This window comes from Drosophila takahashii, chromosome 3R (genome assembly GCF_030179915.1).
Source record: "Drosophila takahashii strain IR98-3 E-12201 chromosome 3R, DtakHiC1v2, whole genome shotgun sequence".
Lineage (NCBI taxonomy): Eukaryota > Metazoa > Arthropoda > Insecta > Diptera > Drosophilidae > Drosophila > Drosophila takahashii.
Window position 1 is genome coordinate 22,792,290 of NC_091681.1, and position 27,196 is coordinate 22,819,485.

General features: G+C 43.3%; 6 protein-coding genes across 11 annotated transcripts in view; 3 read left to right on the top strand and 3 right to left on the bottom strand.

Annotated features, from left to right (window-relative positions):
* Sulf1 (Extracellular sulfatase Sulf1) overlaps window positions 1-15,204 on the bottom strand; it is a 32,435-nt gene extending 17,231 nt beyond the window's left edge. Inside the window, exons 1-2 of the mRNA XM_044394014.2 lie at window positions 14,522-15,204; window positions 7,439-7,494 (exon numbers count right to left, since the gene is read on the bottom strand). The gene's annotated coding sequence lies outside the window, so the exon portion shown is untranslated. The remainder of the gene's footprint in view (window positions 1-7,438; window positions 7,495-14,521) is intronic.
* On the top strand, window positions 425-2,113 carry LOC108062392 (glucose transporter GlcP). Its single transcript, XM_017149048.3, has 4 exons — window positions 425-606; window positions 675-847; window positions 909-1,127; window positions 1,185-2,113. The coding sequence occupies exons 1-4, from the start codon at window positions 426-428 to the stop codon at window positions 2,094-2,096; spliced, it is 1,485 nt and encodes a 494-aa protein (XP_017004537.2). The 5' UTR covers window position 425; the 3' UTR covers window positions 2,097-2,113.
* LOC108062391 (uncharacterized) lies at window positions 2,380-4,642 on the top strand. 2 transcript variants are annotated; one of them, XM_070217779.1, is made up of 4 exons: window positions 2,380-2,509; window positions 2,686-3,014; window positions 3,231-3,406; window positions 3,471-4,642. In XM_070217779.1, the coding sequence occupies exons 2-4, from the start codon at window positions 2,813-2,815 to the stop codon at window positions 4,602-4,604; spliced, it is 1,512 nt and encodes a 503-aa protein (XP_070073880.1). In that variant the 5' UTR covers window positions 2,380-2,509; window positions 2,686-2,812; the 3' UTR covers window positions 4,605-4,642. The 2 variants fall into 2 exon arrangements, with proteins under 2 accessions (XP_070073880.1, XP_017004536.2); XM_017149047.3 differs by having other exon boundaries at window positions 2,410-2,623.
* An 804-nt stretch (window positions 15,205-16,008) lies between the features above and the next one.
* SF2 (splicing factor 2) lies at window positions 16,009-19,073 on the bottom strand. 2 transcript variants are annotated; one of them, XM_070216153.1, is made up of 5 exons: window positions 18,799-19,073; window positions 18,301-18,670; window positions 17,725-17,858; window positions 17,580-17,663; window positions 16,009-17,508 (listed from the first exon to the last, which is right to left on the bottom strand). In XM_070216153.1, the coding sequence occupies exons 1-5, from the start codon at window positions 18,960-18,962 to the stop codon at window positions 17,499-17,501; spliced, it is 762 nt and encodes a 253-aa protein (XP_070072254.1). In that variant the 5' UTR covers window positions 18,963-19,073; the 3' UTR covers window positions 16,009-17,498. The 2 variants fall into 2 exon arrangements, with proteins under 2 accessions (XP_070072254.1, XP_017004554.1); XM_017149065.3 differs by having other exon boundaries at window positions 16,009-17,663.
* Window positions 19,074-19,350: 277 nt separating this feature from the next.
* pad (poils au dos) lies at window positions 19,351-23,585 on the top strand. Its single transcript, XM_017149055.3, has 5 exons — window positions 19,351-19,594; window positions 19,655-20,019; window positions 20,083-21,930; window positions 21,997-22,198; window positions 22,969-23,585. Exons 1-5 carry the CDS (start codon window positions 19,442-19,444, stop codon window positions 23,194-23,196), a joined length of 2,796 nt encoding a protein of 931 aa, XP_017004544.2. The 5' UTR covers window positions 19,351-19,441; the 3' UTR covers window positions 23,197-23,585.
* On the bottom strand, window positions 23,571-26,987 carry LOC108062399 (uncharacterized). 4 transcript variants are annotated; one of them, XM_070217857.1, is made up of 4 exons: window positions 26,537-26,983; window positions 24,950-25,104; window positions 24,630-24,856; window positions 23,579-23,754 (listed from the first exon to the last, which is right to left on the bottom strand). In XM_070217857.1, the coding sequence occupies exons 1-3, from the start codon at window positions 26,638-26,640 to the stop codon at window positions 24,669-24,671; spliced, it is 447 nt and encodes a 148-aa protein (XP_070073958.1). In that variant the 5' UTR covers window positions 26,641-26,983; the 3' UTR covers window positions 23,579-23,754; window positions 24,630-24,668. The 4 variants fall into 4 exon arrangements, with proteins under 4 accessions (XP_017004546.2, XP_070073958.1, XP_017004545.2 ...); XM_017149057.3 differs by having other exon boundaries at window positions 23,571-23,707; window positions 24,630-25,104; window positions 26,537-26,987; XM_017149056.3 differs by having other exon boundaries at window positions 24,630-25,104; window positions 26,537-26,986.
* Window positions 26,988-27,196: the final 209 nt, after the last annotated feature.

A 27,196-nucleotide genomic window follows, 5' to 3' on the forward strand; every position in this document is an offset into this window, starting at 1 on the left:
AAGAAGACCTTTTGAGTAATTTATTGGAGGAAAAATAGGTCAAAAAGCTCAGTTGACAGCTATGAAAAATGTACTAAAAATGTAATAACTTTTTGTGCCTCATAGAAGCTTTTTTCCCCATGAGTTATTTCTTCAAAGAAACTTTTTCAACTGAAATTCGATAAATATTCTTCATTAATGCGTCAAATAAAAAATCACAATATTTTATGGTACCCAATTGGGGCTTACTTTCCCTGTCGGAACGACTTAAAAGAGACCCGAGACTTTATCTACAGGCTTACAAGCTAGTGCAATAATCCTGCAGTAAGATTTTATTACTTACACCACAATTGGTTTTTTAAGTTCTTGTAGTTCAAACTTGTCCATCAAGTTGTGTGGATCGAACAGAGGTATTTTTCACGGAAAGTGTTATTGAAGAAAGGAATATGACAATCACATATGTAACGGCTGGTCCGGAAGGCGGTGAACCAAATGCTTTTGGCACAAAGATCAGGGAGGATGTGCACATCCCGAAAGCACCTCCTCCACCGATACAAAGGGGTTCTACCATCACCAATTTGGGATCCTTAAGGCAAATCAACAAGCAACTCAATGTTTCCTGTGCAGGTGGGTATAGGAGGTTCTAAAAGTTAGTGGAACTTTCTCATATCCATCCATCAATCCCCACTTGACAGTGTTCTTTCTGTTCGTCTACGGCGGCATGGACTTTGCCCACAGTGCGGGTTGGAATCAGACCCTGAACACCACCGCCACGCAGGTCTTCAAATGCAGTTGGTTCATTGGAGTTCTGGCCGGAGCAGCAGTGGCCTCCCTGGCGATGACCTTTCTGCCAAAGCTGCCGTTCTATGTGGGTGAAAAAAAGGAAAACTTTATGGACCCTCCTAGTATTTTATTTTCGTTCCCTACAGGTCCTTGGGGGCATTATGCAACTCATTGGATCGATTATTTTCACATGTGCCCCCTTTCATTACGACTGCCTTCTGGCCGCTCGTTATGTTGCCGGAGCAGGAATTGGATTGATCACTGTTCCCTTCCTCATCCATAGTGCCGAAGTGGCGTCCAATAACTATCGTGGGGTTAGCGGATCCATGGAGCAGTGTGGCCTGGCCTTGGGCATCGCCATCCAGGTGACTATCAAGAAAGGGAGTTATAAAACCTGTAGATTATAATATCTAATCCCTTAGGTTATCTACGACACCCAGTGGGTGGATGACAAGGAGGCATCCGTCAACGAGGTTCATGGGATCATAGGAATTGTGTTTTCTCTACTCGGTCTTGGGATGACTGCCCTTTCGATAGAGTCACCCATCTTCCATCTCCGACGCAACCAGGAGGAGAAGGCCCGCGAATGTCACCAGAAGCTACTGGGAAGCTTTAACCATTCGGCAGATCAGGAATTCGAGGAGGTCCAGCTGTATGTGGTAGAGAGCCAGAAGAGGACATTTTTCCAGGAGCTCTGGAGCTCAGTGGTGCCCTTCATAAAAGTGCTGCTCTATCGCGGCTTCGTCGCCTTCTCATTTTCCCTGCCCCTCTCGGAATCCCTCATCAAGAGCGCCCTCTTCACCGAAGGATACATCTCCTGTTGGCCAGTGACCGTTTGGGGATTGGTCCGCTTGCTTGGAGCTTTAGTTGCCCAGGGATTTCTGGACAAGATGGGACGCAAGCTAATCTCACTCGTGGGTCTACTCTGCATGGCCATCCTGATGCTCTGCATGGCTGTCTCCTATGCAGATCCTGCGAATGTGCTCGTCACCTACTACATGAACCAGGTGTGGAAACTGGGCGTAGCTTTCCAGGCCTTCGCAGGACTCTTTGTCTGCAGCTCATCGGTTTACCTGGGCGAAGCCTTCCCCATGAAAGTGAAACCCTTCCTTGTGGGTTATGTGATTGGCTTCGAGCAGACGGTGCATATTATCAATATTGTGGGCTACAATCGGGGTTCCGAGACTTTTTTCTACCACTACTATCTATCTGTGGGAATTATCCTGTTTGTTGGAGTCATTTTCTTCGGAATCGTAATTCCAGAAACTAAGAAGATAACACTGCGTGAAGCTAATAAGAGATTCCAGCGATTGCACAATATACGATTATTTTAAAAAAATTTGAAGAAACCCCCATTGCTTCTTCAGTGGGAAATTGATAATATCCAATTTTGATAAATAAATCCGAAAAGATGTATAGATTAAATAAAAATTAATTTCTTAACTATTTAGTCATTATAATCAAAATTAGGTATTTTTAAATTTCAAGTAAATAAGCAGAAACAGAACATTTATCTTATCCCCGACAAATTATCTTTGACATTTGTTAATCAAATCAATTATTTCGGATTGATACCATTTTCTGCATAACTAGCAGCACGTCATCCTCTTATCCATTGTCAATTACCTTTTGCGAAGGCCTCTCATTTTTGGGGGTATACCCCCAAAAAACGATGGCTCACGTACGCTGAACTTTGTCCCCCGCTAAACGATCCATTTAACCAAGTCAGCCAGGATACAACAAATAGGTGAGTAACAACATTGAACTTAGGGCCCTTGGATGTTTCTGTTCATGTTATCACGACTTATCGAGGCTTACTTCAAATGAATCACGGCCAGCGACAGGCCTACCGTAAAGCGGAGTACGCGAGTATCTACCAGCTGATAAAATATATCAATTATCAGATATCTTTTTTGCTGATAGCTACCACTTACGCGGAAATATTTTATAAAAGCTCGCCCAGTCCGCCAGTGGCCACCAAAACGAACGAATCGATCCGAGTTCTTGCAAGGCAAGAAGACCACTGCTTGGTTATATAAAAGAGGATAATATGACGACCACATATGTAACCGCGGGTCCAGTGCCCGTCCAGCAAACCACCTACATAAGCACGGGTCCCCAGAATGTACAGACCACATATGTCACCAATGTAAGACAACCTCCACCACCACCGCCACCACAAACCACGGTGGTGATCACACAAACCAACGGACGCTGGGCAACTCCCTCGCAAACGCAGTCCGGAACAGCAGGTGAGATCCGTAGAACCACGAAAAAAAGAAAGGAAATGTGGTATTCAAAAAGTATGCAGCAAACTATTAGTTCTGAAATCCCTTCATAAACTCTTCATAAAAAGATAATTTGGTTTGAAAATTCGTAAGACTGTCAACATGCATAAAATCTTAAGTTTTAATTTTTGTTATTTTACCAACGGATAATAATAATTCCCCAATTTTCTTTCCCAATAGCCACGCTACTTTTTGTGTACGCTGGCATGGACATGGCCCAAGGTCTCGGCTGGAACTTGACCACCATTCCCGCCTTTGGCACTCTGGAGTTCCAGTACAGTTGGTTTATTGGCGTAATAATCGGAACTGTGGTGGCCGCCATAACGGCATCCTTTCTGCCCAAATCAGTGTTTTATGTAAGTGTTCCTAAGTCTAATGATTAAACCCAATAAAATTTCTAATATTTCTGATTCCTTACAGGGCCTGGGTGGTATTATGAACCTAATCGACGCCATCATCTTTGTGAGTGCTCCCTACCAGTACGAATCGATCCTGGCTGCCCGCTATGTGGGTGGCGTGGGCATTGGTCTGATAACCGTGCCCTTCCTCATCCATAGCGCCGAGATAGCTTCCAGTTCGAACCGAGGAACCTGTTGCGCCCTGGAGCAATATGGCTTGGCCTTGGGAGTGGCCATTCAGGTGATCTACGACTCCCAGTGGAGCGCTAGTTTGGGCATGACCATCAATCGGGTGCACGGCATCTTTGGCATTGTCTTCACAGCGATTGCATTGGGCAGCGTGGCCATTACGATCGATTCGCCGATCTTCTATATCCGCCAGAATCAGGAGCAGAAGGCACGGGCCAGTGTGAAGCAGCTGATGGGATCGTATTGGACCCGCGAGGCGGGGGATCGGGCCTACGACGAGGCCAAGCTGTATGTGGTGGAGGGCAGTAGCCAGGGAGTGGGTGAGCAGCTCAAGGAGTCCATGATGCCCTTCCTCAAGCTGCTGCTCTTCCGCTGCTTCGTGGCCTTCACCTTCTCGGTGCCGCTCTCGGAATCGATGGTGGAAACCACACAGCTGGTGGAGGGCAGCACGTACTCCTGGCCCACGATCATATTCGCCATTCTCCGCCTGATCGGAGCCCTCATCACCTTCGCCGTCCTGGACACCGCGGGCAGGAAGTTCGTCTCGCTGCTGGGACTCATGTGCATGGCCGGCTTGATGCTGGGCATGGCCGGAGTCTACGGGGACTATGCCCACTTCATCGACGACTACTTCATGTGGCAGGTGTGTCGGTTGGGCATGGCCTTCCAGTTCTTTGCCGGCCTCTTCATCTGCAGCTCATCCGTCTATCTGGGCGAGGCCTTCCCGATGCGAGTGAAGCCCTTCCTGATCGGCCTGATCGTGTGTCTGGAGCAGGTGATCCACATCATTGTCATCGTCAAGTTCACCCCCTTCGCCGACTTCTTTTACACGTACTTCGTGGCCGTGGGCATTATCATGGTTATAGGTCTGGTGGCCTTTGCCGTTCTAATGCCGGAAACTCGAGGATTGACACTGAGACAGGCGGGCGAACGATTCCGGCGGGTGCACGATGTCATGGCCTACTAGGTGGCTTTCGTTTCATTTTTGTATTTAGCGATTCAATAAAATATATAAAATAAAATATTGCCCTAAATAATTGAGTTCTACTTGGAACATTTGGAAAACAAGAGTCATATAAAGAAGGGGTTTTTGCCTTTTAAGTGTGATTGAATCATTAAGTGACTATTTATGGATATATGATTTAATTAAATAATTAAGTGACTTTATAAATATTATGTTTTTATACCCTTGCAGAGGGTATTATGATTTCAGTCAGAAGTTTGCAACGCAGTGAAGGAGACGTTTCCGACCCCATAAAGTATATATATTCTTGATCAGCATCACTAGACGAGTCGATCTAGCCATGTCCGTCTGTCCGTCCGTCTGTCCGTCTGTCCGTCTGTCCGTCCGTTTCTACGCAAACTAGTCTCTCAGTTTTGAAGCTATCGCGATGAAACTTTCCCAAAAGTCTTCTTTCTATTGCAGGTAGTATATAAGTCGGAACCAACCGGATCGGATAACTATATCTTATAGCTCCCATAGGAACGAAACGTTAAAAAAATTCTAGCTTCGGTGTTTTTTGAAATAAAACCTTCTACTCTTGGAAATATTATTTTTTAAATATTTCAGAATTTTGAAAAAAATATTTTAAAAATCGGACGACTATATCATATAGCTGCCATAGGAACGATCGGAAAATTAATGGGAAAGTTACACAGAAATAAATTTTAGCTTTTTTGGTTTTTATTGTATTCTCTTCTACTTTAGAACATGACTCATTTTAAATATTTCCGAATTTCAATTTTCATTTTATCAAAATCGGACGACTATATCATATAGCTGCCATAGGAACGATCGGAAAATTAATGGGAAATATTAGAAAATTGAACATTTTTGCGATTTGTTAATTAATAGGAATGATCTGCAAGGGTATATAAGCTTCGGCTGGCCGAAGCTAGCTTCCTTTCTTGTTATTCGTGACTAATAGACAAATGCGTCAATTTAAATCCATCTTAAAAGAAAAATTAAATGTGGTATTATAAGATTGTGCAACAATATTTCCTATGAAACGGACACTAACCTATTCACTGTCTTTCGTTTTTAAACTATTTTTATAAACAATTTACTATCCTCCATATCGACACTTTCAATTACAATAACATTTCAACATTTTCTCAGGAGAAAATGATGACATTCACATTCGTGGCTAGGGATAAAATGAACGGTGGTATTTTGGATGCACTGGCTTGAAAATGACTGTATCCTTGAGCTCCGGCTGCATTGTGTAAAATTAATTATCTTATGCGGTGCAGGCTGCAGCTTAGAATCGAATCCTTTGTCTTGTTATTAGGTTATTAGAGCTGCAGTCCAGTCGATTGGTAAAAGAGGGAGGAAGAGAGAGGCAATAGGCCGAAATAATTAATTTTACCTAATGGATCCGGTATTTAATCATTTTAAGGTTATTTTACTTAAATGTGAAGAAAAGATAAATATCCAATTATAATAGACTACTTTGCCTACCAGAAATATAAGCAGTTAAGATTGAGAGCAGTTGTTACGTAAATTCTAGAACCTCGAATGGTAACCGCCAATGAATCTTTAAAAAATAGTGCTGATTGCAAAACATATATATGATTGCAAAATTGTAATGCCTTTTTTCTATTTTTAGAAAATACCTATAATTTCTAATTCATACAAAGTAAATATTAATTGCATTCGGCTGCGTTTTAACTTCCGCCTGAAGAGGAAAATGCAGTAGGCAGCTGCTTCGCAATTCTTCTCCGACTTCTATGCATATTTATGTCTTCTCAGATTTTTAATGCGGTTAATTCCCCCCGTCGGTGAGCCACTGGAGACTATTTTTATATGCCCTGCGGCTAGCAGAGTTTATTTAGAACTTTATTACGGGCTAATTTATGTCTCCGCCAGCTCTGCCCGGTCCTAATCCCAACAATCCCCACATGTGTTCCATTTTTGACACTTTGATGGCGCTTTTGTGGTCTTCGCTCGGATGCCGAACATGTTTGTTTAACTTCTCGCCGGCGGTTTATGCGTTTTTAATGCACTTCCCCGGATAGAATTTGTTTCCATGCCCAATTAAATATTTTGCCCAAAGCCAGCAGCTGTAGTTTGGATTCTTGGAATGAGTGTATACTTGTGAACAATGTGATTAGTAGCTGAATTTGATGACTAAATCATCATCTGAGAAGTCAACAATTTGATTAAATAGCCGATGCCCGAGTGAAGAGCGGCAACCTTGCATTCCCTGGAAACGAAAGTCAAGCACTTACAGCCGCAGCCACAAAGGCCCATCAAGACAACAATACGGCGAATTATATGAATTACAATTCAAATGATCCTACAAGTGACACATCGACAACAGGGATGCTATAAGAAGAAAAATGCGCATAAAAATTGCATTAAAATGCCATCCACATCCAAGACTCAAGCCTAATGAAGGAATGGCAATAAAGGACAATTGCCAGCAGCAGCAGCACCAGCACAATTGCTGGGAAAAAGCTGCGAGAAGCAATGCCCTTAAATAGACGAAGCTGGCCAAGATGGTAGCTTGGTTGCCCAATCGAAGGAGGCGGCGGCGGCCAAATGCGTGCAAAAATGTTGCCACGTCTCTCGAGTGGCTTTCCCGACTCGTCGATTTCCCAGGCCCCAAAGTGAATTAAATGCAGACGCGTGATTTTGCACATTAATTTCTGGGGCGTTGGGAGGTCAAACTGCCAGGAAGTGCAGCGAACCAGAAGGAAGTGCAGGCAACCAAGTGCGAAGAAACGGATTTTATGGACCGCAGCTTGGGCTAATTACCTGTTCAAGGGTACATTGAGCAATTTCATTTCGAAACTCACCTTAGCTTTTAATGGTTTAGACTTCCTCTGGGTCTCTCTGTGTTATATCTGCAATCCTGGAAAACAGAAATAGACTGATTAACACCTTGGCAGACCCAGCAAATAAGATGGCAGAAAAAGCCGGCTGGAAATCCTTAATCAAGCAGCCTTATCATTTATTCATCTCAATTAAACTTCCCACTCAAGCCGGTGACACTTTCAAGAAGCCAACTGCAAAGACTCTCGTGAACTTTCTGCCCATTTACAACTGACACATTTGCACCTGCCAGGTAAATGAGCGGAATGATTGATAGTTGAGTCCGTGGAATGAGTGACGAGTGAGTCCGTGACTGGAGGAGTTTTCCTTAGCCGGGTAAATTTCCATCTGTCAGCTGTCAGTTTTGAATGTTGGCAGGCGCTGAACTTGGCATTTTAATTGAGTGCACAAAACTCTGGGTGGAAAAATGGCTGCAGTGCGAAGAATTTGAATGTGAATGTAAATGTGAATGCGAATTAATGGGATTTCAGTTGATTTCAGGGGTGAGGGAGCTAAGTCAGGGTATAGCCACTTCGTTCTGATTCCCCGTTTGAGGCCAGCTTGTTTGGATTTTATTGAACAAACAGCTGCCGCTTTACTGACTTTAGGTGAGCGCTTGTTTTCTCGCTTTTTACGACTCTGCTGCTGCCACGTTGCGTATGCGCAATGCACGTAGACCCCCTCGGAAGTCACCTTTTAACCCAGTTTTTCGCCTGTCGGTAGTTAGTTTTCTGTGTTATCGCCAACACCTTTCTGGTAGTGTTCTCCTGACATGCAACCTGTAACTTTCTCGATAACTTTTCACCCCGGCAACCTTGAACGAATTAACAGAATCGAACTGAAAACTGCACCCATTGCGTATACGCAGCGTTCGCAAATAGGAAGGCAAACAAAGTGAATGTGAGTAGTCTCTCCCCAGTCTCCGGTTTATTTGCCTGCCTATACGGCCCGCGTATTTACGGGCTTATTTACATACAAGACAGGCAAACAGAATGAAAGGGAAAAACATAAACTGTTTTGATTGCAGGTAAACAAACCGACAGACCGACCGACTGACTAACTGGCTGGCTGGTCGGAAAGGCATCCAGCTCTTCGTTATTGATTGCTGTCCATTTATCATGCCGCTTGTTTATCAACAGACCAGAACTTTTGATAAGAGCCCCTGCTTCAGCTCCCCCCAAAAACTCCCTTCGTTGGAGTCATTGATCTTGGGTCTTGTCACTTGGCTACTTTTGCCGGACTATTGCGCATTTCCCCCAGAGAAACACTCAGAAAAAATATAAAAATCAGTTAAATAGTTTGTGGCTTTACTGGGTGTAATTACACAGCGAAATGTTGAAAAATTTTGGTTAGAAAAACAGTTTTTTCTAAGTGCAAATACAGACTGGCAAACAGGTAGTTGCAGGGCGATGATTTCATGGAGGCAAATGAACAATGCAAATAAACAATCAATTCGAATGGCAGACAATAATGCTTTTGGTAACGCTTCATTGACTTTCAGGGGGAAGTTACGCACCAATTACCATCAGTTGAGAGAGTGTGAGAGAAAGCATTCCACCTGATATGGGGAAAAAATGTTACATAGTTCCCATGAATTTGATAATACCAACGATAATAAATATATAAATAGATTTTGAGACATCCAACAATTACACACATTAAACCACCACATTAATAACCATTATTTCAATTACAACCCACCTCAAGTGGCCTGTCATAAATCGAATAAAACCACTATTTTTATGGCAAAAAATAAGTTATATCGGACAATAACCACTGCCACAAGCCAGCTGACAAGTATTTACATCAAATATAGCAACACACGCAGAATAATGCAATAAACGCCCTCGGTTCGATTAAAATCGAAATGGCGCATGCAAATCACAATTAGGAATTATTATTATTGCCAGTGCCATTTTATTTTCATGGCCCTAATGATTTTATATTGCATTCTTAAAGCGGCTGTTAATTGATTGCCGTGCAGAGCATTGTAACCGAATCAATTATTCAGCATTTTAACAATTGATTGAGCGTTCTGGGCAGAGAGATTATTTATGGATATTGTCGGACCTGAATTGTTTGATTTTTTCCGAGTCCTTTGTTCTGCGCCTGTCAGTTGTCGTTAATTTCCCGGTAAAATTCACAGAGTTATGAGGCCAGAGAAAAGGGCAAAGAGCAGAGGGCATTAAACATGTTTGGGTCAGGAAAGGCTTTTGGTTTACCTCATTTCTTACCTTTCACTCTGCCGCAGACTTTGACAAAACGAGGCCTATAACATTCACATTCACAGGGTAACAATGCGTATTCAGAATGCGTATGATATATTTGTGTCAATTCTTCAAGGCAGGAATTCGGACAGAGAATTTGGTTTGACTCTGAACGGAAATGCCACAATGGAGTTAGTGGTTCCTCAAATCGAACAATTGGTTCACCAGAAATTACTTGCAGAGACTTAGCGAAACCAAGTCTCACAAAACTACCTGATAAATCGCACTCGCATATGTTGACAGCTATACAAATGGCTTTGGCGAAACACACTCGGAGTTCTTGGAAATATTTTCCATTAGCACTCGCCAGCAATGTGGAGAATTATTAAACATCGCAGAGCTCTGTTAAATATGACCAAATTATTCATAAACATTAATATATGTGCTCGCAACTCATCATTAATCATCGGCCACGGTAGTTTCAAGATCATTTAGCACGAGATACCATACTACCTTTAAGCCATTCAAAGATTTATTGCATTTCAACACCCCTAACTGGCGCTCAATTTACAACTTTTTCTTTCAATTTTTAAGCAATAATCATCATTTTTTAAAAATCTGACAAAATTAATATTCTTTACCGATTTTAATTGCTCTTGCTTCGTGTGGATGGGAGAATGTTTTGGTTCGTGTTTTGCTTGTGAAAAACCACATGTGATTTTCCATTATTAATTGGCTTTTCTCGTAAACAATCACGAACTTTTATTGATGTTCTCGTGTTTTATATGGTGCAAAACGAAATCGCAGAAAATTTGCAAAGTGCGATGGTTTTAGTGCTGAGTTAGCCTTTGGATCAGGTATCCCAAATGTTTTCAGTAAATGGTTGAAAAAGCCCGAATCACATGATGTTTTTATTTTCATTAGAAGCACTTTTATGAGCATTTTGTTAGGTGAATCATTTAATTTCTTAGAAAATTCTTAGAAAATTATTATTTATAACGATTCTTTGTTTATATGCATTTTTCCGAAATTATCTAGTCTAATATTTTTATAATAATAACACATGCACCCCATTCCGAATTGTTTTCCTACTATAAGCAAATGGTAATGATTTCCGGAAATTTGAAATTACCTACAAATTGAATATGGACTTAAAATTTATGGATGCTGCAGTTTGAATGCTTTGCTTTTTTAAAAAACAAAATATTAATCTGTGGTCGTAAGATTTCCTTTTCATATGGTATGAGGGCATTCTGTCTAGGAGGGGAGGGCAATTTTCTCGTTTTGTTTCCTTTCTTTTGTTTGTTGGTGGTTTTTTTCTTCTAGCCGCACTCCCTTTTCATTGCCCACTTCCACTTTATCCTGCCCTGGGACCCAGTGGAACTAAGTCTGGGTTTGGGAATGGGACTGGGTAGGTTTTGCTCTCATTTTGCCTTTTTTCACGCTTATTATGTGTTGTTCTTGTGGCTTGTTGTTGTAGGTTTTATTTTGCACATATTTACTATAGGTTTGTATACATATATATATTTCTTTTTTTTTGGTTTAAATGTTGTCAGACAGGATTTTCCACTTTAATGCAGTCGACGTCGCTGCTTTTTGGCGCGTTTCTGCCGCACAGCTCATCATGGATCATGCCCCTTTTTCCACCTCTGCTCCTCGTCACCCTTAAGTCTTCAGTTTAAGTTCAGCCTGCGTGCCACTGCCACAATCCGTTGCCACAATCCTTCCTGCAGCTGCTGCAGTCGTGGCCACCATTCAGGTTAATGCAGTCTTTATTCATACCGTATTTCTAAGCGCATTATGTGCTGCAAGCTGTGAGCCTTGCTCACAATATTAGCAAAAATTATGTTAATCCTGGCTGGGTAATCCCTTCTGCCCCATCCCAACCCTACGGCCTTTAGCTTTATTGGCTCCGCTGCGAACGGAGGCGCGTTAAATTATTTTAATAGCCGCTTACAATTACCAGGGCCAACCCCCTCGGCTCAGGGTAATGTTTTTAATGTTTGACGCGATTTGCTGGCTTTTCACTGGCGTTTTAAAACGCGCCTTGCGGCCAGACAAGCGGCCAGGCCAACTGAACAAGCCAAGTCGTAAAATAGGACTGGAAACGATAAGACAGGGTCTAGAAAACCGAAGCTAAAAATAAACCAGCAAAGCAGGTAATTTTTGTACTTTTTTTCTCATTATTGTTGCATCCCTAATATTAAATTCTTAAAGTCTAGCCAAAAATTCTACTATTGCATGCCCTGTTTGAGTGTCCCAACCGCCAATCTTCGACCAACGTCCTATCTGTAATAGTTTCTCAAACATTTCAATTAAAATTCATTCAATTCGCAATTAACCCCAGATAGTACGAGATCGCCACCCATTGTCCTTATCAGTTTCCAGAGGGACAAAGAATAATTGAAATTGATGCGATGAACATGTGTTAATTTACACTTTGCCTATAGAGTGACATGCATAACCAGCTGCTCGGCTTGGGCGTTTCAGTTTCCATTCATAGAGCGGCGAATGGGGAAAAGAAAATGCAAATTGAGGCGTTTAAAATCGCGCACAAATCGCACCGCACCGCAATTAAACGGCGCCCCGAAACGCGTGCCCCATGGAACCCGCCTCCCGTTCTCGTCTGTATTTTATGGCTGTATTTTTATGCGAGCCATGTCTGGCCTGGTATATCAGCCCATATAGGCATAGTTTGCGGCTAATGACTCTGAATCGAGAATGGGGGGAATCGGGAAGCGAGATGCAAATGGGAAATGTCCGAGACGCCTTGTCCACTCATTAAGTGGTGTTGGTCAACCAGTTCCGAGGACAGCATGATGGATTGCCGGCCAGCTGAATAACTCGGCCCCCAATCGCTCATTCAGCCCGGCCATTCATTCATCCGTTCGCCCGCCTGTCGACGTATCGTATCGAACTGAAAACCGAAAACCTTAAACCGAAACCTGATTGCGGTAAAAGGCCAAATTGGACCGCCGTTCTCGTTGCCCTGGTCGATGCCTCGGGGCCAGCGTTAGTCATCGTCATCGTCATCATCATCAGAGCCCGAGCCTTATCCCGCTGAATTGACCGAATTAAAGCTCTGGGATTGCGTGGAGCGGAAAAACCAGTTTCGCACTCCGACTCCAAAAAGGCCAGGAGAAATTGCCACAGTCAAAACAATTAGACAGACGGACGAGGCTCGCGACTTCAACTTGTTGCCGCCGCGGATAAAAGTTTGTGTCTTGCGCTGGGAAAAGTAAAAAGTGTCTAATTAAATACTTGGCCCCGGCTGGCTAAGGAAAATGGCAGAAGCTTCTACGAAGCGGAAATACCCTAAAAAGTGAATAAAAGCTACATTTGATTTCCATTTGATTTTATAACTCATCTTTTACCAAGAATTTTAGCAAACTTTTGCTCACCCATTTACGCAAAAGTTATCTAATCATTGTTAATCTAACGATATTATCATCCCAAAGTAAACAAACGTATGCTTTTAGTCAGAAGTAACAGCAGTTGGTACTCGAAACCCTGAGTAAAGGTTTACTCAGTAAGATTCATCAGTACTTTCCCACAATTAGTCGCCTACCAAGGGTTGTTTCTCTACGCATTAAATTGAATTTCCCCCCAACATTTAGTGAATGTACCCGGTCTCAAAGGCAGGGCACAACAGGCAAACAACAATTAACATAAATTGCTTACGCGATGCGGCCCATTGAGTGCGGACAACAAGGGGTTAAGGGGTCACAGTTGCCGCCCGTCAATCATTCGAGCAAACGAACTGCGGCTCTTGAATGGCCGAGCGGAAAGGGTTTCCCATTTCCACGGCTGCCAGTTGCCAGTTGCCAGTTACCAGTTGCCGTTTGCCTTTTTCCTACAGCTCCAGCGGAAACTTCAGAATGCACCTGTCGCAAGGCGGCGGTAGGTGTGATGAGCATCGCATCACAACAAAAGATTAACACGCCGGAGCGGGACAAAGAGCAGAGCCTCGTCCCAAGGACAGGTCTCCGATTAGAGACGCCCAGGCGGCAGGCTCTCAAACGACCTGCCAGCAGAGATATGCACTGCCAAAAACAAGGTTGGAGTTTAAATAAGGGGATTTTCTATTAAGAAAATTGAATAAAATATTTAGGAAATGGAAATATCGATCCTAAAAACAGCATTATATCGAAAATACTAATTTCAAACTCCTTTTCAAAGACCCTGATCTTATTAGAGATTCAATTTTGACTTCATAGCTCCCGGTTTTTCATCAGTTATTTCATATTAAGAAACTTGAATAAAATACTTAGGAAATGTAAATATGGATCCTAAAAACAGCATTATATCGAATATACTACTTACAAACTCCTTTTCAAAGACCCTTTTCCCATGAGAAATGCAATTTGACTTTATAGCTCCTACTTTTTCTCAGTGCACACTTACAGGATACCGCCGGGGAGGCGACCCTGAAGACCCTAGGTAGGTTGCATTGCAAGCAGTTAACTACCTACCACAGGGGCAACACCTTTGGGTTGACAGATCGAATTACCCAAGAAGGAGCTGCTCCCAACTGGGTCACATTACCAATGTCAAACGATCGAAATCGAGTCTTACTTTCACTAGGGAATGTTGCGGAACTACGTAAAACACCGGCTCAACAGGATGGAATGCCTAATGGGGGATCATAAACGGCAAATATCGCATGATTCGTTGGGAGCAGGCGATCTGCTCGCGCCGTAAAACTAATTTTAAGTTATGATCCATAAAAAACCTTTCAAGTTGGCAGCGAGAACAATGACTCCTAGGGGAGATTTGCTGATCTTGCGTTTTAAGTTGCCAATTTTAACGATCGCAGCAATTCCGTGGGCATGCAAAACATCCATAAAATGCACTTCTTACCTCTAGCTCTATATGTGTGTGTGTTTTTAGCACCAGTAATTTAAACTTTAACACACTATAACACCCGATTGCGATTGAGTTTACTCGAGTGCTGTCTACCTATTATTTGGACACTTCACCTTCTATTTATAGTTCGCGTCGTGCCAAGTGGTTTCGAATTAGATGATAAACCCGGTAATTGGTTGTACAATCGCAATCGATTAAAAGCTTCCTCGTACGTCCGATCCGGTGGAAGTTCAATAAAATTGGGACCGAAAAAAGGCGGTGATAAGCCGGCGACACCAACACAACGCACAAAGTTAATAAAGGGCCCGACGACCCGGTAAAACACTCTATTGGAATTGGATCCCACGAACCTCGGATATCTCCTCCAACAAACTGCCCACGAAACTATGTTCAACAGTTTGTCATGCACTTTTCGAAATATTTATTATTTACGTGGGCACTCAATTTGATATGCAAGTCGATCTCTCCGTGGGCTTTTCCGAACTTTTGGCGCACTATGCCCAAGATGTTTTCGTAGCCTGAATTTTTATTATCGGGATACCAGAATTTCACTTATACTTTTATATTGCAACGATGCCTTCCGAAATACGCAGATACGAAAAAGAAATACCTCCGCTAACCGATCCGCTCCGGCCGAGATGAAAACAAACATTGACCAGTTTTCCACGCGCGTCCGAACAGCTGGGGATTTTATTTGAAAATGCTATGTGACCGTTGCGCAAAATGCTCAAATAACCGCTCTGCTAACAACATGGGGTATATTGTCTTAAAGAAAGGGAAGCCAACAATGGCTTAATAACAGCGCTCTGCTAATAACAATTGAGCGGGCTGTTTAAATATAATGTTATCAAATCGCAAATTTAAAACTTTCTTATAGAATGTTCCCCATTCAATAACACAGATATTTGTAACGCAGTCTAAATTTTTACAACTGTTGAAGTTCTTTAAATTTTAATTAGTGGTGTCATTCCCTACGTTCCGTCTAAAAATTACAACAAATTCAAAACAACAAAACTTCTTTAGTTTATATGAATATTAATTGTAAAGGTGGACGTTGCACTAAAATTATACTATTTTTCAGTTAAAAAGAAGAATGTGTTTAATATGACTGAAACATAAGCCCCTTAAATCCAGATCATTTTTTGTTATACCAGAAAATTATGTAAATTTTTGTTAAACTCTTCTAAATAAAATGAATTTCCCATTTTTATGCTTTCTAAATGTATTTATTTACATCTCAAGAAGTTCGTTCAATTAAAGTCCCATAAGTCTGAAAGGTAGAATAAATTCAAAACACAAAACTCCTTCAGTTTATATGAATATTTATTGTAAAGGTGGATTAAATTTCAAAAATATGTTAAGACTATGGCTTGTAGGTTGTTCGATAAGCATAGAGAGCACCGAGACATCAATTCTCAGGCCTAAAGTTGCTTTTTGTGGGTATTATTACATTGTATTGGGTAAAAGAAAGTTCATGCAAATGCTGTGGGTGTGGGCTATATAGTAGTCGGGTCTTATGAATTTTCGCCCTTCTAGTCAAAACATGGAAAACAAAAACGCACACGCGACAATCGCCACATTTCGGAGGCAACAACACCAATGGAGACGAAAGAGTTGGGTAAAAGTATTGTATGTAAATTAAAAACTAAAGAACGCAAATTAAAAGCTAAAATAGAGGTGGCAATCAAACATACCACTGAGAGGCGAGACAGAGGGAGACCGGATCGAATCGGAGCGGACCAGACCAGGGACCACTATCCACTATCCAGCGTTGGGCGCGAGTCAACGTTGGATGATGCACAGCAAATCCGTGAAATGACAACGACAGGGGCGCGAAGGCCTCGAAATACGCGGATCCCTGGGTGAGCAAGTGTTTTGGGGTGCGATCCGAATAAGGCGACAACAACGCGTGTGAGCCTGTCCAGGCGAATCCTAATCCCGAACGTTAGGCGGATGCCGAAGAAGGGGCGAGGCTCGAGGAGATGCGTCCGAGTCCGAAACTGTTCGCTTTAGTCCTGTCCAAGGGCAGCGAAATCCTCGTCCTCCTCCACACATCCGTTAACCTGAACACGACCAAAGCTCACTCTGAAAATCCTTCAACAATGCGAAAATCCTGTCTCCTCCTCCTCCTCCGAGGTGCGAGTTAGCCGTGGGACACTGCATCCCACGTTGTCCTAGCGAAGGGCTCAGAACAATCCTAAATCCAAATCCATTCCTGATTACCATCTCATAAACACACTATGTTCACAAGATCACTAGACATGTCCTGCCTCCTCTAAATTCACTCCAAATTTATCCAATCCACGCCAAAATCAACATCAAAATATCCTCCTCCTCCATTAATCCTCATCCTCCACATCCACATCCTCCTCATCCTCATCACTCTCCAAACATAAACGCGCAAAATGGGGAAGAGAAGAAAATAAAAATTGAAGTATTAATAGTTTGTTTATCAATGTGGTTGACATTGCGTTGTGTTCGGGGATTCTGTTTCTCTTCATTCTCTCATTATAAACATATTTATTCTGTATCGATGTTTCTTGTTTTCGTTAAGGTAGATTCTAATAAATTATGCTTGGTGAATATGCAGCCAAAATATGGGGTTTATAATATAATTTTAGTGTGCAGAGGCAGAGCAAAGGCCCAAAGTAAAACAAAGGCAAATCAGGGAATGCTGACGTGTTCTAGCCAAAGAAAATTCCCTGATTTACAATTGCGATTTTTGAACTGTTTTTGTCAAATTATGTCCGGTGGATTATAATTTAAGAGAACTTCTCTGCTTCTTAAAACGTGCGATACAGTTGGAAAAGCAAGTGGTTTTCGAAATATGTTGGCTTCGATGAGAGTTCGGAACTTGAATGATCAAACTTGATTGGTTCGCAGATGGCTTGAATAGTCAATTTACAAAGTGGCATACATGGGGGGTCTTGAACAAATATTCAATGGGCTTTCTTAATTTAGCTTGCTTTTCCTAATGTTTCCTGCTCGTAGAAATATTATAGATTAATGGATAATGCTTGGTAGTGTTTAATAGTTAGAGCGAGAGCGAGACCTGGAATAAGATTGACGTCGCACTGGGGAGTAGGTTGGTGTGCCACGACGACGCGGTCTCGACGAGAAAGAGCGCGAGCGAGATCTGTTGGGGGGGATTAAAAAAATAAATATTTAACAATAAACTGTAATAACATTTGACTGACCTGTCGCGGTAGTCACGTCCTCCGCCTCCTCCACCACCGCCGCCGCCGCCACCTCCTCCGCTGCCGCCGCCGCCACCACCACTGCGGTCGTTATCACCGCTATCCTCGCGCACGCGAATGTAGGCAACCTCGCCCTAGGAAAAAAGATAACATGTTAATGTTTCATAGCTTTAAGAATTTTTTCAAATAATGTTTACTCAAATATGTTAGTTCTGTCGTATTTAAAACAAAACCTGATAAAGAAAATATTTCCTCGAATACCTAGAATATTTTAAAACGTATTCAAAACAAAACCTAATAAAGATAACAAAAATGCTAATTAAAAATAACATTTCCTTGAATTTCGTAAAATATTTTTAACGATTTTTTAGTCTAAGTTATATAGCTTTTTAAAATGATTTTACGATAATCTTAGCTTAGGGCGAATAACAATTAGGGGAGCCTGGAATAAACCAATTTAATTATTCCAGCTGGTGAATAATGTATGCTAACCAAATAAATGCATAGGTAAATTCCCCACCTTGATAAGCGAATCAATTTGAATGTTACAATATGGTAAATGTAGAATTAGCATACCTCGTGCGAACGGAAGCGGGAGTCATCCAGCTTTTTGATGGCGTACTTCATGTCCTCGTGGCGCAGGAACTCCACCACGCCGGACCCGTCCTTGTAGGTGTCCGCGAAGCAAACGTCGCCTGCCTCGCGCATGTGATCCTTGAGATCCTGCCAAGATCCCGAGGCAGGCAGTCCGGTGACCATGACGCGGTACTGGGAACGCTTGGCCGGCGGTCCACGTCCGCCCATGCGACCGCCTCCGTCGCGGCTGCGGTCGTTGCGGTTGCCGCCGCGGTAGCTGCCCGGACCGCCGCCCCGCGGGAATTCCACGCGCAGGCGGTAGCCGTCGTAGTCGTAGCCATCGCGCGCCTTCACCGCATCGTCGGCATCGCTGTTTTTGGCGCCAATCGCGAGGGGAGCAGGGGGGAGGAGCAGAGATGGGCGCGAATTAGTTGGGTGTCTCTCTTCCAGCCAGCAAGCCAGCTGGCCCGCTGGCCAGTGTGTATTCGCATTACTCACCGCGCATCTTCGAACTCAACAAAAGCAAATGGCGGCCCACGCCGATTCTTGAGGTCGACAAACGTAACTTTGCCGAACTTGTGGAACAGGTCCTGGATGTCCTTGGTGCGGATGTCCGGCGGCAGGTTGCCCACGTAGATGCGGCACTCGTTGCGTGAACCCATTTTCTCCAGTTTAAATCAGACGATTCGGTTGACTTGCTTGCTGAAATTCTCCTTCGATTTTCACAGAACTTTTTCTGTCACGCTCACAAAGACAAATGGCCGACGCAGTATGACCGTTGGCGTGAGTAGGGGAAATCTATTGAAGGGCGTTATCGATAGTTAGGGTACAGTGCTAGAGGTGTAACTAAATAGTTAAATAACTTTTAATATAAGATGATTTTGCATTGTTTTTATCTAAATTTAATGAATTACTTAATAATTTAAACATTTTTCCTGAAATTTGTTTTGTTTACCTGCATCCGATAGTTTCGTTGCACTATCGCCATTCGCCCCGAGCTGGGATGCAACTGCAGTGCCACCTCTAGCAGTAAGCGTCGCCATTCACCCATTCAGACAGTCGAGAAAAAAACAACAAATATTTGCATGTGCAATAAAGCAAACGTAAATAGCATTTTGCCAAGCACTGAGCCACCTGGAAAATGGCTGCGGCCGGAAGCAACGTCCGCTGCATCAACTACTACGACCTGTGCCGCATCTGCACGGACAGCAGCGACCACAAGACGAACATCTACTCGCCCGAGGGACGCGCCAAGAACCTGAGCCACAAGATCCTCGAGTGCCTCTCGCTGCAGGTTTGTAATCTTAAATTAAACTGGTATAACCTTTGGCTAATAGTTCCTCTTCTGTTTTAGATCGATGAAAAGGATCGTTTGCCCAAGGTGGTCTGCGCCCAGTGCGTGCAGCAAGTGGAGCAGATCCACGGCCTTCGCGCCACTTGTCGCAATTCGCAGACGATGCTGAGCAACTGCCTCAACATTCGACCAGCGCCGAGCAGCGATAAGCTTTATATCCGGGATGCCATCGACGAGACCGGCAAGAGTCTCAGCGTGGCGCAGGCGGCGCCAGTTGCCACTGGTGGGTCTCAGCAGTCCGGGAATCTGCTGAACAGCATCATCCAGGCGGTGGGCATGCAGCCCCAGCAGCAGTACACCATCACGGTGGACAACGGGGTGCAGCAGCAACTGCCGGAGGTGCAGGTCAAAAGCGAGAGGCAGAGGTGAGTGGGCAGAACCCTGCTCCTGCGACTCTTTACTAAGTAGTTCTCTTTTCTTTCCTTTAGTGCCCTGGAGGAGTTCATCCGCCTGAAGCCAGACATCAAAATAACGCCGCTGGGCAAGAAGGAGGCCGTTTCACCACCCAAACCCCAGCAGCCACCTCCTCTGCAACCGCCCACGGTGACGACTACCATAAACACTCCTCAGTTGCAGCTACAGCCGCAACTGGGGGATCAACTGCAGCCGCTTTGGCAGCAGATTCAGCAGCTACAACTGCAGCAGCAGCTGCAGCAACTCACCAACCAGCTGCAGGCCACAACTCAGTTCTCCGCCGCCGCCCAGGAGGATGCCGCCAATCCGGGCGATAGCAAGAAGCCCAAGCTAAACTTTGTGCTCTCCTCGCAGGCGACGCCCCAATTCACCACCTCGCTGCCGCAGTTTGCAGGAAGCCAGCCGCAGATTCAGCTGCAGTTGATGCCCGGTGGAGGAGGAGTAACGAATGCTTCGGCAGCGCCTGCCCAGCCACAGTTTAATGCCGCCGCGCTGCTCTCTAGCCTGGCGGCTCCGCAGTCCACTCCCAATCTGCTCTCACCGAACAAGTGCTTTCTGCCCATCACCATACGGGACGAGAACTCGGATCAGCAGATCGTGGCGCATATAGACACCAAAAACCTAGTGCTGCCCACCACCTACCAAGTACAGATGAAGCTGCAGCCCCAGCTGGCCACCGCCGACGGTCAGCCGATCATGCAGCTGACACCCACGTCGATTCCAGCCACTCTGCAGCTGACACCGCAGACGCTGGGAAACCCGGGGAGCAGCTTTCAGGGCACGACTGTGGCGCAAAATCAGTTTCTGGCGCCGCCACAGCCTCCGCCGCCTGTCCAGCAGCAACAACCGCTTACTCAACTGCCGAATACGGCACAAGTGACCTCTCAGCAAATCATAAGATCTCCGCAGACCAGCACCACCAATCCGCAGTTGGTGATAAGGAATGTGACCAATATACCGACTACTCCTAGTACGCCCACGAGCAGCAAGGAGGCGCCTACCTTCAAGACTCCCCCGCCAAAGCAAAGACAGATGGCTTCGCCAAAGAGCAAAACTCCAGTGGCCTCGCCTTCAGGAGGAAGCAGTAGCCCGTCCACCAACGAGTTTAAGCGGCTGATGGCGCAGGCAAAGCAGCAACCGCAGGTGAAGCAACAGCAGCCCACCGCAGCAGCCACTGTAGCAGCCCCTCAGCAGACAACGGCTGCTATGCAGCGACTCTCCTCGAATACAACCATCACCAAGGTGGCCAAACAGCCCGTTTCGGCGCCAGCAGCAGCAGCAGCACCGGCTCCAGCAGCCACTCCCGCCAAGCTGCCCGTGCTGAACAAGCAGAATATTACCATCAGTCGAATCTCAATGCAGGCAGCGACCAAGCCGCAAACAAAGCCTTCACCTCCTCCTGCTCCAGCTCAGCCCATTCCTTTGCCCGTTCCCGCACTGAATCAAGCACAGCCGCCACCGCTGGCGGCACAGCACAAGAAGATCGTGCGCAAGCCACCTGAAAATCAGGAAAAGGCTAAGCCAGCGCGGCCACCGCAACAGATTCTGCCCTCGCCCAATCAGGAAGGGGAGAATGCGACCTCCACTGCGACCTCCGATGCGTTGCTGCGACCCCTAACCGCTGTTCTCGTTTGCCCCACCTGCAAGCGTGAGTTCAAGAAGAAAGAGCATCTCACCCAGCACGTGAAGCTGCACGCGGGCCTGCGACCCTTCAAGTGCTCGGAGGAGGGCTGCGACAAGACCTTCAGCCGCAAGGAGCACCTGTCGCGGCACTTGATCTCCCACTCGGGCCAGAAGATGTACACCTGCGAGGTGTGCAAGAAGCCCTTCTCGCGAAAGGACAACCTCAATAAGCATAAGCGGTGAATCATTGTTATTTGTATCCTTAATTTCTTATTTAATAACAATTAAATATTTCTTCTCAACAGTATTCACACGCAGCCGGCCAACGAAACGCTTTACTGCTGCGATGTTTGCAACAAGAATTTCGCCACCAAGCTGCATTACGAGAAGCATCGGGAAATGCACAAGAAAGTTCGACCGGAGAGTGCAGCTCCTGCCTCCACTGCTCCTCCTGCGGCCACTCCTGCTCCTGCTCCTGTCCGTAGCAATGGTCAGGTCCCCAATAAGGTGAGTTATTAATCCGCCTTAAGGGGTTATATACCTTTTTGAGCGAAAAAATGGAGGGAACTTTGGATTTTTTTTTAGGTGTGTAGCAATTATTTTATGAAACTGAAGTTATTATTTATTGATAGTACATGTTTTTATCGAAACAACAAGCGTTTGATCTTGAAAATATATGAATAATTTACAAAGTTATGGCAATTCTCTCGGAACCCTTTTTTTTATAGCGGTTTGCGGTGCACAAGAACTATTTGCTCGATCTTCTTCATTTGTTTGCATAATTATTCGTATTGATTGTGCCGAGTTCGTGAACGATTATTTTCAAGAATATTTGCTTTTTTCTGCATACAGTAAAAATTTTTCCAAAAAGTTGAATTTTCGAGTATTAAAAATTTTATTAAAAATTTTTTTTCTGCGAAATCAAAATTAACGCATAAAAACTGAATCGTTCACGAACTCGGCACAATCATAACGAATAATTAGGCAAAAAAAATGAAGAAGATCGATCAAATAGTTCTTGTGCACCGCAAACCGCTATAAAAAAAAAGGGTTCCGAGAGAATTGCCATAACTTTGTAAATTTTTCATATATTTTCAAGATCAAACGCTTGTTGTTTCGATAAAAACATGTACTATCAATAAAAATTAACTTCAGTTTCATAAAACAATTGCTACACACCTGAAAAAAAATCCAAAGTTCCCTCAATTTTTTCGCTCAAAAAGGTATATAACCCCTTAAGCTTGTAACTACTAATACTTTTCAATATTTTCCCCAAGGCGGTCTACGAAATCAAACCACAACGCAATCCGCAGCAGCAGCCAACGCAAAGTCAATCACAGCCGGCGCAGATCATGCATGTGGTGACCACCCAGGATCTGGCCGGAAACACAATAACGATCACCCAAGCACCCGACTCCAATATGCCCGCATCTCTGGCCAACTACGTGCAGCTGGGCTTTTCCCAGTTCCAGAATCCCAGCGCACCAGCAGCCAAGCAAAATTAATCTGAAAGCGCGAGAAGTACTCCATTTTACCTCGTGTCCTAGTCCGCGGTCTATTCCACCTCCTGGTCGCCAGTTCCTTATTGCTTTTAGTTTTCGTTTAGTTTACCTCTTACTTTTTCTTTGTGCAATATTATTTATAATTCGTTTGAAGCGTGTTTTCACGTTTCCTTTATTTCCTTAATTTATTTTAGTCTGTGAATCGCAGCAGTTAGATTAGGATAAACCCCCTAAAGAGAGTGTCAGTGTAAAGTTTCCTATCGTAAGGCATTGTAAATATCTGTGTATCTATTATATGTACAAGCTGAAAACAATTGATGGTAAAATACCTTTTTTGGGTGAAAAGAATGATTCCATTGCAAAAATAAATATAATGTGTAATTTATGGCAAATAGTGTTGTGTGTATTTCGTTTGGTATTGCATTGGAGCCTTCATTTTTGTGGCGCTATAAAGCAGATGGCAGGCGGGCAGGCCCCAATGTTTACGTGATTATTTTTGGTAAGGCTTTCCCCGCTGAAAGTATGAATATCATACGGTTAATCCAATGGTCGGCCAGATTTCTGAAAGATTTCCGAAAAAGCTCGTAATTCTAACTCTACCATGCGAACGAATGAATGGAAAACAAATACAAGCACGTTTCCCAACGGTTTCCGAATATAATTTTATTAGCATTAAAGAAAACCAATTCCGATGAATTTTCGTGATTACGCATTTAATTAAGGAAAAAGCAATGCAACTTTTAATACTTGGCGTGGTATATGTATGTGGGTATTACATGGAAAGCTTACAATTACGTTCAAAATCTAAATGGAAGACTTCAGCAAGCAAGGAATACTTAAAATTCTTTGGCCTAACAACTAACAATTAAAATCAACGAAGGAATAATCAGCAACTACGACAAAAGGTAAGATCTGTAGTTATGTCACAGGATACTCAGGAGGTTTAAAAAATTGAATTTCTAGGCAAGAGGGAAAAGTGATCACAAACAATCAAAATCAGCAAATAAAATCGTTCCAATTAAAATAAGAAGTATTTTTGCAATAATAACAGAAAATACTGCAAAAATAAATTTGATCGGTAGGCAAGGTAATAAAAAGTCAATAAATATGTTAATTTTTTTCGAAATAAAATAAATAGGATCGTCGAACTAATCTACGAATCAGTTAAATTTATCAAGTAATGTTTTAATATCATTTTTCAAGAAAAAGCTCTTTAGACCTAGTTAACAAAGATTAACAAACGAAGAAAGAGTGAAAGCAGGTCAATACTACGGCACAATAATGTAGATGGGGTGCGAAATCGAACAAACTACTTTAGTTAGAACTAAAGGTGAGGGGTTTAGGATCGTGCAGTGTTAGGACTAAGGGTGCCCAGCCACCGAACTTCAGACTAAGCGATGGAACTAAACATTAAATAGGAGAAAATGACCAGCTACCTGGGGGATTTTGGATATTGGATCTTGATCAACTTCCTATCAGTTGTAGCTCAGGGCATACTGGTTGACCTTCTGCACATCGCCCCACACCTGTACCGCCTGGATGTCGGTGAGGGAAAAGAGGGTCTCGTACTTGGTTATGAAATTGTGGCCCAGTTCCCTGCCCTGGTAAACAAGCATCATGGAATTGGGGTAGTCGAAGACGAATTCAAGGCAAAACGAGGTCTCTGTGGATGAAAGTTGGAGCGCCTCGTCAATTTCGGACATTAAGCGGACAAAGCTCTGTGTCATATCGGGGTTCTTATCGCTAACGCCTGTACCGTCGAAGATGTTCAGTTCGGTATCCTTTTGCAGGCTGCTCCACTCGCCGTTCCGCTTGTAGTTCTCCACAATCGTCTGCGTGGGGATAATCACCTTGAAGTGATAGGTGATGTTGTCCGTGCAGTCCGTACTGTTGACAAAGTTCACCGAGAATCTGTGGATGATAAGGAAATTTTAGCATCTAGGTGTTAATGATCTTAGTAATTTATTACAGAATTATATGTATGTCTATCAAGATTATAACAAGAAGCTAATAAACAAAGTCAACATTAATAAATTATGTATTTATCAGAGGTGTCAAGAATGAGGAAATAAAGATTAAATCTAAATAATTAAGAAAGAATAAAAGATAAAAGAATAAAATATGATAAGGAAATTTTAACATCCCATCTAGGAGTTAATGATCTGAGTAATTTATTTCTAAATGATATGTATGTCTATCAAGATTATAACAAGAAGCTAATAAACATTGTCAACATTAATAAATTATGTATTTATCAGAGGTGTCAAGAGAGAGGAAATAAAGATTAATCTAAATTACTAAGAAAGATAGGCTTTTACGTGCTTGAAAAGATTTAAGAAGTCTGAAACCCCTCATAGGAACGTTACGACTATAACTTATCACACATTTGTGCTAATGACGTAGCTAGTTGAATGTTTGACCCCCCCAAACAATAGCTTAGTCATCGTACTTGTTTGAATGGCACATGGCTGCTTGACAAGTTTTTTTTGGGGACCGGAGCTCCCAGACGTAGTGAATCGTCGCGAAAACGTCCAACGAATTTAAGGAATGGAATTCTAGTTTTTGAGGTATGCTCATTCGTTAGTCACAATTGTTTTGAAAATTCCCTTTAAATATAATCCCTATTTCAGTTTAAAAACTTCAAGTATCCAAGTAGCAAGAAATTGCTTATGACACATATCAGAAGCTACTAGTACCTTATCGATCATGGTAAAAGATAAGGAATACAAGGTCTTCAGCTATCGTAGTTGTTCATACAGTTGTTCAATCAAGAACCCGGATTCCAGAGTGATGTAACGATGGTTCTGATTTATTGAGATCATTTAACTATTCATAAGCTGATTAACGAACTTCCCACCATCCAATACAATACTTCTTCTCGCCCTCATCATTACCATTCGTTACGCCTTTTGTTGTTTTCTTTTCTTCGTAGCCGGCATCTTCAGCGCGCGTGTCTGATTTAATTTCTGTCTGGTGATGTCATAAATTGTGGAATTGATACAGTAAAACCAGACGACTACGACCACTGATAAATGCCAAAGATTGCTTTATTGTCTGCGATCATCACCTTATCGCTCAAATACCTCACAACTTATAAATGGGCTTTGGAATTTCCTAGGAACACAACTGGGGAACTAGCATAAATTAATTAAATTTCATAGCCCATTTGTATGTTTCATGTGTGCGCCATAAATCGTTCGCTAGGTTGTGAGAATTTCGTCTAATCGGGTCACATACACTTTTTTAAGGCACTATATTTTCTGCACGCAAAGAGCCCATTTCAGCAGGAAATGGCTAATCGATTTTCTTAAAGTTTTAAGAATCCCAGGATATTCCGACTTACTGCTGGGGATTCTGGAGGAGGCTACCGCTAATGGACAGCCTATTGACTCGATCCGAGGAACTGGCATTCGTGGGCAGAACGGAAAGGAACTTTACATCAGGCATCTCGAAGGTTGTGTTTTTAAATTTTCCACTTTGTTTCGGGTTTATTTTTAGGCGGGTATGTAATTGCAAATTATATCCGGTAAAGTGTAAATAACTTTGCTGTGGCCGTGTTGCCAACGGTTACAGCAACTCTAATAACCGGCGGGTAGTTAGCACCTGGCCGACTTGGTCAATACTGTTGGGGGTTACACGAAGAGGCGGCTATTTTAAGGGAACTCGAGGAGGATTTGAGCCCACGACGTCACGGGTAAAGTACGTGCGAGTGCATATTTGTTCAGCTTTTACTTGGTTATAAAACCCGTTGCCCTGTTCCGTTCGTCTTGGCGCGTTATCGAAAACTGAGAAGAAATACTTCTGGGGGAACCGAAGAGCCCAAAAGCAGCCGAGTGATCCCCCACACCTGTTAGCGAGCAAATTCCATTCGGGACCCCAAAAAGAGAGTGCAGAAGAGAGAGCATTTCTCTGCCGGCGCAGTGGGACCAGTTCAGTCCGCTGTGAGTTTGAAAACGTGGCTCGCCCCGCCGATAAACGAGTACTTTTATCGATACCCCGGCCT